At 54.8% G+C, this 10,762-nt stretch overlaps 1 protein-coding gene across 1 annotated transcript; it reads right to left on the bottom strand.

Annotated features, from left to right (window-relative positions):
• Positions 1–393: 393 nt before the first annotated feature.
• APLNR (apelin receptor) lies at positions 394–3,960 on the bottom strand. The gene has a single exon (XM_058689008.1). The coding sequence runs from the start codon at positions 3,685–3,687 to the stop codon at positions 2,545–2,547; it is 1,143 nt and encodes a 380-aa protein (XP_058544991.1). The 5' UTR covers positions 3,688–3,960; the 3' UTR covers positions 394–2,544.
• Between the last annotated feature and the right edge of the window lie 6,802 nt (positions 3,961–10,762).

The following is a 10,762-nucleotide window of genomic DNA, read 5'->3' on the forward strand; positions in this document are numbered from 1 at the left end:
AGGGAGACACAGAATCGGAAACAGGCTCCAGGCTCCGAGCCATCAGCCCAGAGCCTGACGCGGGGCTCGAACTCACGGACCGCGAGATCGTGACCTGGCTGAAGTCGGACGCTTAACCGACTGCGCCACCCAGGCGCCCCTGAGCTGCTTTATTTCTTGTGCTCTCCCCTGGTCTCACTCCCAACCCTTGCCCTGCCCTGGCATGTATCTCTCCGTGCTCTTCCCACCTCCCCCCGTCCCTTTCTAGTTTCCCACCTGACTCCCATTAGCTCCATACTTTCCTCCTGTGCCCCCTCAGCCATGCCCACGCCACCTCCCACTGCAACATTTGCAAACTGGGGGCCTTTCCCCAACCCAAGACACTTGTGTGAGAAGAAGCTCTGGACACAAGAGTTACACAAAACAGATTTATTTAATGAACCTCAGTGACTAACAAAGTCAGAAAGTAGCAGAGACGTTATGAAGAAGAAGGGGCTGGTAGGGGATGGGGTAGCCTCCACCCTCTGTCCGGGGCCACCGGTGAGTTCCAGGAAAGAGGTCTCTGGGGTCACCGAGGAGAGTTTCGGAAGCTTCCCTTCTAGAAGCTTCCTCCAGCCTTGACAGCATGCTTTGAGGGCAGTGCTGGGCTGAGAAGGGAAGATTCTGGCCTGTGAGGGGGAGACTGAGCTGAGAGGAGTCTCTTCCTTTCTCCTCCTTCCTCTGCTCCCAGGGCTGGCGCCATCCCAGGGATGGTCAAGCTCTCCGTTTACACCAAGCTGGGCTCTTCCTGCCTCCGTGGTACAAATCTCGTCCTTCACATCCCATCCGGAGTCCTCTGAGAACAAAACCTGGAATATACACACCCCTGCCCCTAGCTCACAAAGGCCCCACCATCAATTTTGTCCTTGAGGCCTCTCGGGTGCCATGAAGTCATGCCCTCAGCCCTGCCGAGGGGTCCTGTCCAGATGGTGAGGTGAGAAAAAAAAACCCACCCAGTTGTTTTCACCCCAGGCAAGAAGGCAGCCTCCTTAGAGAGAGGGCCACAGACCTGGGCAAAGGCTAAACTCGAAGCAGGGTGGGGAAGTGTGGAAAGGGGGCCACAGGAAGCTCTTTACCACCTCCTGCTTCCCTCATGGAACTAGGAAGAATGGGACCCACCACATTGGGTTTCCCCAGGTCTTGGGCACCACTGTCCTGGGGACAGATCTCCCCAGAGGGTCCCCAGCAGTAACATAGACTTCTCTCTTAAAGCACGGACCAGCCGTCAGAGCCCCCAAATCCAGTGGGGGGTGGACTCATTTTTACTCTATATTGCCTCAATATGTCCCTCTTCCCCCAAGGATATTGTGTGAAGAGTGGAGGTGTGGTAGAGAGTAGGGGGTAGCTCACCCAAGAGACAAATGACTTCACCTATGTACACACACACACACACACACACACACACACACCTCTTGGCACCAAGAAGCACCAGTGCTCAAGAAAAAAGCCTCCTGTCTGGGGATGACAGGGTGTAGGGGGGAGACGGGGATAAGACCTGCAGCTCACAACTCTGGAGGAGGCTGGAGGGGTGAGGAATCAGAGAGGGAAGCCAAGCAGCATATAGACTAAATACAGACTCCCTTCTTCCTCCATGTTCCCCTCCCCACCCCTCCCCCACTCATATAATGAAACAAGGAACCGTCCCTGCATCAAATATGGTAGCCTCCCGATTGCCATGAAGAGACTGAGCGAGAGGGTCTGAGGAAATCTGTAAAAAGCATATCTTGTTGGCATTAGGGAGGGGGACACATGAAGGGAGGCACCCTTCTGGGATAACCTAGGGCCCGAAATCACAGTGAACTGATCCAGTTTGGGGGAAAGTTCTGGAGCTCCCAGCTGCAGAGCCTGGAGTTAACTCTTGGCTGGCACCAGCCCTCCAGTCCCAGTCCCTGCTGCTCTCTCCCCCTCCTGCACTCTCAGGGAACCAGATAGAGCTGCAGCAGGGGACCTGTGTGCAAGCTTCAGGATTCTTAACCCTTAGGAGCCCTGCAGACCCGGGAGGTAAAAAGGGGAAGAAGGAGGGATTGAGGGAGGGGGTGTGCTGTGAGAGAGGTGGCTGGAGAGGATTCAGAACGGAAAGTGCAGAGAGAGGGGAAGCAGGGACAGGGACATGGGGAGGACATGGGGAGAGAAAATTAGGGGGAAAGGAGGGAGAAGAAAAAGCTGGAGAGCCGTGAAAAGGGGTGGGGGCAACCCACGTCAGCTGAGCCAGCGTGACTTCCCCCATTTTATACAAATGGGGAAACCGAGGCTCGGAGAGGTCAAGAGACTGGTGCAAGGTCCATCTCACCGACACCGAGCGGCTGGCTGAGCAGGGGTCTGCAGGGCTCAGTCTCCCTCCACTAAACTGCACACATCTGAACAAGCCTGGAGGAGGAAGGACCACAGGAGCGGGCAGGGAGGCGGGCGGCAGGGAAGGGGGCCAAGTGCAAGGGAGAAGGTGCTATCATGCTACCTGACTTTCAGAGAGCGGGGGCAGAGGCCCCGGGCAGGCGGAGGGCACCGGGCTCCCCTCCGACCCCAGCCCTAGTCCACCACCAGGGTCTCTTGGCTGTAGGGGATGGACTTCTCGAGCATCTGCTCTCCGCCCTTCCCCGAGTTGGGGCCGGGCCCCTGGCTGTGCCCGGAGGAGTAGCTGGCGGACTTCTCCCCGCTGCCGCTGTGGGCCGCAGCCCCGCACCGGCCCTGGCCCCAGCAGAGCACCGAGGCGCAGGCCTGGCGGAAGCGGGGGTCGAAGAAGGCGTAGAGAAAGGGGTTGAGGCAGCTGTTGACGTAGCTGACGCAGGTGCAGTAGGGGAAGACGTTCATGAGGAAGAGGTCGAAGTCGCAGGGCCAGCGCAGCAGGCCGCCCAGCGTGTAGAGCGTCTTCACCAGGTGGTAGGGCACCCAGCAGAGGGCGAAGGTCACCACCAGCACCACGATGATGCCGAGCAGCCGGCGCCGCTTCCGCAGGCCCTCGACGCGCTCCTTGCGGAAGTGGCCGGCGATGGTCTGGGCGATGAAGAAGTAGCAGGTCAGCATGACGGTGAAGGGCACCACGAAGCCCACGGCGGTGGACGAGACCCCCAGGCCCACCTCCCAGGCCCACTCGGAGCCGGAGGCGGCCACCACGGAGTAGTCCATGTAGCACTGCACCCTGGTGGTGTTCTCCAGGTCCCCGGTGGCGCGGAACACCATGACCGGCGCGGCCAGGAGGGCGGCCAGCACCCACAGGACGGCCGTGGCCGCGGCACCGCTGACCCGCAGCCTCAGCCGAGCGTTGGCCACCGGCCTCACGATGGCCAGGTAGCGGTCGAAGCTGAGCCCGGTGAGGCAGAAGACGCTGGCGTACATGTTGACGAAGACGAGATAGCTGCTGAGCTTGCAAGCAAAGGTGCCGAAGGGCCAGTCGTAGTCCCGGTACGTGTAGGTGGCCCACAGCGGCAGGGTCACCACGAAAGTCAGGTCGGCCACTGCCAGGCTGGCGATGAAGATGTCGGCCGAGCGCCTCTTCTCGCGGCTGCTGCGGAACACGGTCCAGAGCACCAGGCCGTTGCCCGTGGTGCCCAGGAGGAAGACCAGCATGTAGATGGCGGGGATGAGGGCCCCCGAGGACTTCCAGTCCGTGTACTCGCACTCAGACTGGTTGTCTGCCCCGTAGTAGGTGTCAAAGTCGCCGGCCTCCTCCATGCTGGGCGGCGGAGAGAAGACGGGGCAGGGGCTCCCGCGGGTACCAGCTCCGTGGCTGCGGCCCCGACCCCGGCAGCCGCCCTGGGCTTCTGGCCCGAGCCTCAGGGGGCAGGCGAGAAGGGGCTGAGGGTGTCCAGAGCCCTTCCCGGCAAGCAGGAGGAGCTGCCTCCGGATTCTGGAGGGTGCCTGCCCCTGCAGACGTCCCTCCGCCCTCTCCTCGCCTGGCCCCAGCCTCAGCTAAGAGGCTTCCTTGCGCCCTCCTGAGTCTCTGTCTCCTCCTTGTCTGGTCACTCCCTCCTCCCACCCACCTCCAGACCCACCCCTCACTTGGGAGTCTTAAGATCTTTAAGTTACAGCCCACTTTTTTTTTTTTTTTTTTTTTTTTTTTTTTCCTCTTGTCCCCGGGGCAAGTGGACCAAATTGAGCCCTGCCGAGCTGAACTGGGCAGAATGTTATCTGAGGTTTGCAGCCTGCTCTCCTCCCAAGCCCCGCCTCCACCCTCTGGCTACCACCCACCTTCTCCCCAGCCTCTAGTCCCTGGTTTCCTCTGGCCTTTGGAGCACCCCCTCCCCAACCCTCCCCACCTTCCTACTCTCACCCCCTCCCCTCCCCTCTAAATGGGACAAATTATGCAGATTGAAATCCAGCTGGAGCTGGAGCCAGGAAGGGGGGGGCGGGGGGGGGGGGGCGGGCAAGGAGGGTGTGAGATTTCGCAGGATGCTCTGAGCATCTGGCAAGCCCTCCTGGCAGGCAGGTCTGGCCCCCACCCTCCCCTCCTGCCCTCCCAGCCCCCACCCAGACCAGACTTCACTCCACGGTCATCCTCCTTCACACCTCCACTTTGACCCTCCCTCTGGGAACTTTTGTTGTTTTACAGACACGGTTAAGGGGATTTCTCTAGAATTCATAATCTGTTAGCAGACTGCCGTTTGCAGATGGCATTGGAAGTTTTAGAGGGTGGAGGACAAAGTCCCGGAAGGAAGAAACCTCAGACAAAAGTCATGAAATCAAGTTGTAAAATCTGTGGGAAAACTGAGGCCTAACAAGGTAAATGTCTTACTCAAAGTCACAAGATGAATTTTGTTACAGTTCCATTGTTCACTTTTCTTCTTCGTCTCCAAGCACCCGCAGCTCCTGCCATATAGTAAGTGATCATTAAATGATTGTTGAGAGAAGCAATGTACAATGGACGAACTCGTGGGCGAGGGAAAAGAAGAACCCAGGTACATTCAGTGTTCAGGTTCTTCCTGCCCTTTGGGGACCAGGTCTCTATTAGACCATGCAGCCAGAGAGGGAGGCAGAGAAAGGGGCGGTCACTGAGGGGATGCTGTGGGCACAGTCCCATACAAATGCACTTTGCCCTGTCTGCTTGCCCTTCCAGGACCTCTGGGCAGGGAAGAGAGAAGGAGAGAAGGATGCACAAGATACGATTTAAAACTGTGCCCCCCTTGGGGCGCCTGGGTGGCTCAGTCAGTTGAGCGTCTGACTTCGGCTCAGGTCATGATCTCACTATCCATGAGTTCAAGCCCCGCGTTGGGCTCTGTGCTGACAGCTCGGAGCCTGGAGCCTGCTTCAGATTCTGTGTCTCCCTCTCTCTCTGACCCTCCCCCTGTTCATGCTCTGTCTCTCTCTGTCTCAAAAATAAATAAACATTAATTTAAAAAAATAATAATAATAAAATAAAAATAAAAATAAAAATAAATAAATAAATAAAACTGTGCCCCCCAAGACTGGAGGAGTCGATCTCAGGTTGGGCAGGGATAAAACAAGACAAAATCAGGAGATAAGTCTTGGCCTCATCCAAAACAAAGGGCTTACCAAACAAGAATCCCTTGTCTCAAGGGAGGGTTGGTCAGAAAACCTTGCCGGGGCCTTAAAGTAGGGGCCTCCAACTCAAATACCCACAAGGACCCGGTGAAGAGTGTACATGGGCAAAACAGCTATTGTGGGACAATAGGGAGTGGTAGAGTCTGTGGCAAACCAGAGCAAGCACACCCCATCAAGAGGAGCCCTCCTAAGCTTCAGTCCCTGGCTGCCATGCAGAAATATGGGACCCAACATTGCCAAGCGTTCTGATTTTCTACATAATTTTGAAATTCTGGATTTTATGAGAAATGTCCAGATTTGCAAACCTGGGAAATTCATCCCATTTAAAAAAAAGCAAACAAACAAACAAAAACACAACAAAAACAAAGGGTGGGGCACCTGGGTGGCTCAGTCGGTTAAGTGCCTGACTCTTGATTTCAGCTCAGGTCATGATTTCACCGTTTGTGGGTTCGAGCCCCATGTAGGGCTTTGCCTGTCAGCACGGAGTCTGCTTGGGATTCTCTTTCTCCCTCTCTCTGCTGCTCTCCCATGTGCACGTGCTCTTTCTCTCTTTCTCTCTCTCAAAAGTAAGTAAACACTTAAAAATAAAAAAGCGAAGGTCGCAACAAGTAAAGCTTGTCCTCTGCCACTCCCACTCTGTGCTCTTTGAACAGGAGCTTGCCAAAAATGTAAGGCAGAGGGCAACAGGGAGGATGGGCCAGGAACAAGAAACATCAAATGCAAAGACAGAGAAATGACAGCAAACACGGCCAAAATCTCGGGGTGCAATGGGGAGACCCAGGGGAGATGGCGAGAGAGCAGGACAAGACAGACCCCGAGTCTTGGATGGAGAACTGGGTGTGTTTCTCCATATTCAGCACCTCCTCCCTGCCAGGAGCTCTTTAAACATGCTATGCGTTTTATATGTGTTTATTATCTCTTTCAGTCAACACAACGGTGTTAGGAAGTAGGCACTGTCATTAATCTCAACTTACAGACCAGGAAACTGAGGAACAGGGAAGTGAGGTAACTTGGCCAAGGTCACTAGCTAGGAATTGTCAGAGCCGGAATTTGAACCAAGGCTTGAGCACATGAACTAAAACCTCTTAAGTTCTCCTCCCCCTAAAAGAAAGAAAGAAGAGAAAAAGAAAACCCCCAACCCTTTTCGAATTAGGGGTTTGTCACCTGCTGAGCATTATAGAAATGTGGAATAATGCCAGGATACCTGTCATTTACTTTAAAATAAGCTCTCAGTGGGGCACCTGGGTGGCTCAGTCCATTAAGCATCCAACTCTTTTTTTTTTTAATTTAAAAAAAAAAATTAAACATTTATTTATTTTGAGACAGAGAGAGACAGAGCATGAACGGGGGAGGGGCAGAGAGAGAGGGAGACACAGAATCGGAAGCAGGCTCCAGGCTCTGAGCCAACAGCCCAGAGCCTGACGCGGAGCTCGAACTCACGGACCGCGAGATCGTGACCTGAGCTGAAGTCAGACGCTCAACTGACTGAGCCACCCAGGCACCCCAAGCATCCAACTCTTGATCTCGGTTCAGGTCATGATCTCTGTGTTCATGAGATCAAGTCCTGAGTTGGGCTCTGCACTGACAGTATGGAGCCTGTTTGGAATTCTCTCTCTCTCTCTCTCTCTCTCTCTCTCTCCTCTCTCTACCTCCCCCGCCATGCGTGCACTCTCTCTCTCTCTCTCTCTCAAAATAAATAAACTTAAAAATATAAAAATAAAATAAGCTCTCGAGCAAAATTTTTAAAAGATGGACTAAAATATTTTAGAGATACTCTCCACTCCCCTACTCTCATGGTTGAACAGGTTACAAGAACCCTGGCCAGACAATAGTCTGTACTGTACCTTAGGGATGGAACCATAGCTTGATCCAGAAACTGCTCTGTGGTCAGTCATTCCCAATAAAGATTCTTGGTCGCCTGAGGCCAGCAGGAAAGCTAACAGGACCCAGCATCTGGAATCTTGGCAGTCTGCAAAATGGCAGTCAGGACACCCAATACGACCCAGAGCGGGAGTTAGGTTGACCTCATGGTACACAGGGGTTGGAACTGCTTAGGGCCTGCTTGCCCTGGCATGTTTGTCTAATAGAAGTCTGTGCAGGTGGCCAAATGGCTTTCATTCATCCGACAGTAAGCTTGGGTGAAAACATGTCAGATTACCCCAACCTTGACCTATCAAAAGGGACCTGAGGTGCACAGGAACCAGTTTGGCTCAGGTCAGGTCACGACTGACAGCACCTGTTATGAATACAAACAGCTGCTCAGAACACGCCAAGATAAAGGCCAAGTTCAAGACCCCCAGGTAATCCAAATCTTCTCTGGTTCTCCCAGAAAGACATAGGCACCTGGGCCCTTTGCAGCTAAGAACATAGAAGAAGGAGAGCCAGCGAGCTCAGAGTGCCCCAAAATCATGTTTCTCCCCACAGCTATTCCCATTTGGATCGTGAGCCAGACAGAGACCCCGTGGGAGGGGACGTGGGTTCATCTCTTTAGGGCTCTGGTCTCCAAGCCCTGTACCTCTGAGGGGGTAAGAAGCGGTTAATGTCACCTGAGGAACCAGGCTAGTCAAAACGGGAGAGAATTGGGAGGCAAGACTAGGAGGGGGCCACTGATAGGGGGGCCAGAGTGGGTGAAGCACAGAAAAGATCTGACCTCCAGCCAAAAGCTGGAGCTCTAGCTGGAACCAGGGGGTCTGAGTGCCCACAGCAATGACAGCCTGAAAGGAGGAGAATCAAGCTAGCGTCACACTCCTCACCCAGCCTGACACCTAAGGTCCCTGTCCATGCAACATCGAGATGAAAGTTTAGTAAACAGAACCGTAGCTGAAGCCTGACCTTCTGTGTCCCCAGGGCTCAGAAGCAATTCTTCACCAGACAGAGAGCACCTGGCCAGACCCGTGTTTTCATTTTGGTACCCACCCCCCTGCCCCCACTCCCCGCCTCAAGTGGGTGCCTGGTAAATGCCTGCTGAATTAAAGCTCTTGGGCATGTATGCAGGAAAAGGATGGGAAAGACTGGGTCTTCTTCATTCCAGGGGCTGTTCTACTGCATTAACAAGGACATCTTTTTGCTAAGTTGCTCCAGAATAATCTGCCTTGAGTCATCTGGCAAACCAGCAGCGAGGGCAGGGCCGTTGGCCAGTGTCCCCAGGGGCTGGCCTGCCCTGGAGAGGCCGACTGGTTTCCTGGGGGACTCGGCTCTCTCCTGGGTGATTTCTTCAGGGTATTGTGAGGGACTTGGCATGAAGGGCTCCAGGCAGAACAGCGCCCCAGGCCAGCTGCAGATCCCTTTGAGGAGAGCCCAGACTGCTGGGGGCCCTCTGGAGTCAGTGATTCAAAGCCCCGAGTTTGTTCCTGGCCTAGAAAGCAAGAGAGACTGGCTTGGCCCCAAGCCCGTGACTGTGTGTGGCTGTGTGCACAAACGGGAAGGGTTTGTGTGTGCCGTGGGGCCGCTTGTGAGCATACGGGACTTGCGTGCTCTTGGAGCACGAGTGTATATTGGGTGCGTGCATGCGTTCATGCGCCAGTGTGTACCTGGGTCGGGGGCTGGGTAAGCCTCCCCCTTGTGGGACAGGAAAGAGTGGTTAATTGGATCGCTCTAAGGGCTTGCGGTGGGTGGGTGAGGGAGAAAGCCCAAATTCCCCGGTCTGCAGGGACCTGCCCAGACCTTGCCCCAGGCTCTGGGTGGAGGACATCAAAGTGGAAGCTGGTCTTTCTCTGCCCCTTGCTGACTTCTCACCTCCTCCCCCAGCCCTGCTCCAGCCTCCTCACTTCACAGGTCTGCTTTGAACTTACCCAGGGCGACCAGGCTCTTCTCTCCCCTTCCCAAGAGAAAGCACAGCTGTGTCCTGAACAGCTGGTGGTGTTATCTGAGGGGAAGGGCGGGGGGGGGGGGGGGGGGGGGGGGGGGACAGGGGAACAGGATGAAACTGGGCTGTCCTCTCCCATTTCTTCTGCCACACAACACCCCCTTCCCCATCCCAGCCCTGCACACACACACACACACACACACACACACACAGCCCTGCCTTAGCAGCTTATCTGACCAGAACCAAATGGCCAGCTGCTCCTGACAATGAAAGCAAACCCCCCACCCCTGCCTCTCGGCAGCCCCTCTTCTCCCCCTGGCCATTTGGTGCCACTTCAAACTCCCAGCCGTACTTCAAACACCTAGGAGACCCTGGGCTCTGGGGACAGCGAAGGCAGGAAAATCAACAGGCCTGAGAGCCAGGAAATATAAGCTCCAGTCCCATCTTGGCTATTACTTCATTCCCTCAGCAAAGGTTTATTGAGCACCTACTATTGGCCAGACTCTACTCCAGGCACTGGGCTCACACTGAATTGTGTGAACAGTTCAAAGCGTGTCCCTGGCCTCCTGTACATGCATCCTCCAGGTGGAGGAGAGACAAAACAGCTGAACCGTAGATCAATGAACTCAGATAGTGATAAGAGCAGCAGAGAAAGCTCGGCCGGGTAATGACACAGGATAAATAGGAAGGGGGCAGTTTTAGAGGGTGGACCACCGGAAGAGGGCCTTCTTGGAGTGGCTGCCATTCTAGCTAAAATCTGAATGTCTAGGTTCCTGTGGGAGCCCGGACGAGGCTCTTCCCTCTCTGAGCCTCAGTTTCCCCATCTGTACGTGAGGACAGTGAAGCAGCTGGTGATTCTGAAACAGTGGCAGTGGCTCACAGAGGAGGCTGGAAAAGTGGATTTCTTGCTAAAGAAGTCAAAAGAGGGAGGCAACCTGACTCCGTGTAGCAGGTCGACGATGGGCAAAATCAGACCAGAATCCGTTCTCCTGGCCACGGGACCCACCTTATGGGGTGTTTGTTAGGCTGTCGGTAACCAGGGTCTGAAAGCCTTTCCTGATTTCCTCACCCACCCCCTCACCCCTCCCCTGACACTACCCATCCCCATTATTTAGCACACTTCCCTAAACAAAGGGAACTTACTCTAGTAAGTGTGTGGGCACTGTTTCTCTGCAGCCACGAGGACTAGAATTTCTACAACCTTGGGAGCAGTTAGGGCTTTCTTTAGGACCACCTAGACGGGAGCTAGATGGCTTCTGCGACTTGACATAGGAAAGACTCCTAAAATTCACCCAGGCCATTGACTGCCCCTCACCCAAGCTAGAAGACAGTAAGAGGGTGGGCTGCAAGGAGGGTCCACAGACGCAGCATCAGCATTTCATGAAACCTTTTGGAAATGGCGCGCGCGCACACACACACACACACACACACCCTTAATAAGAC

Source organism: Neofelis nebulosa, chromosome 10 (assembly GCF_028018385.1).
Source record: "Neofelis nebulosa isolate mNeoNeb1 chromosome 10, mNeoNeb1.pri, whole genome shotgun sequence".
NCBI lineage: Eukaryota > Metazoa > Chordata > Mammalia > Carnivora > Felidae > Neofelis > Neofelis nebulosa.

What these genes read in the sequence shown, in the direction of transcription:
- APLNR (XM_058689008.1), bottom strand. Translation starts at nt 3,687, where the DNA reads ATGGAGGAGGCCGGCGACTTTGACACCTACTACGGGGCAGACAACCAG.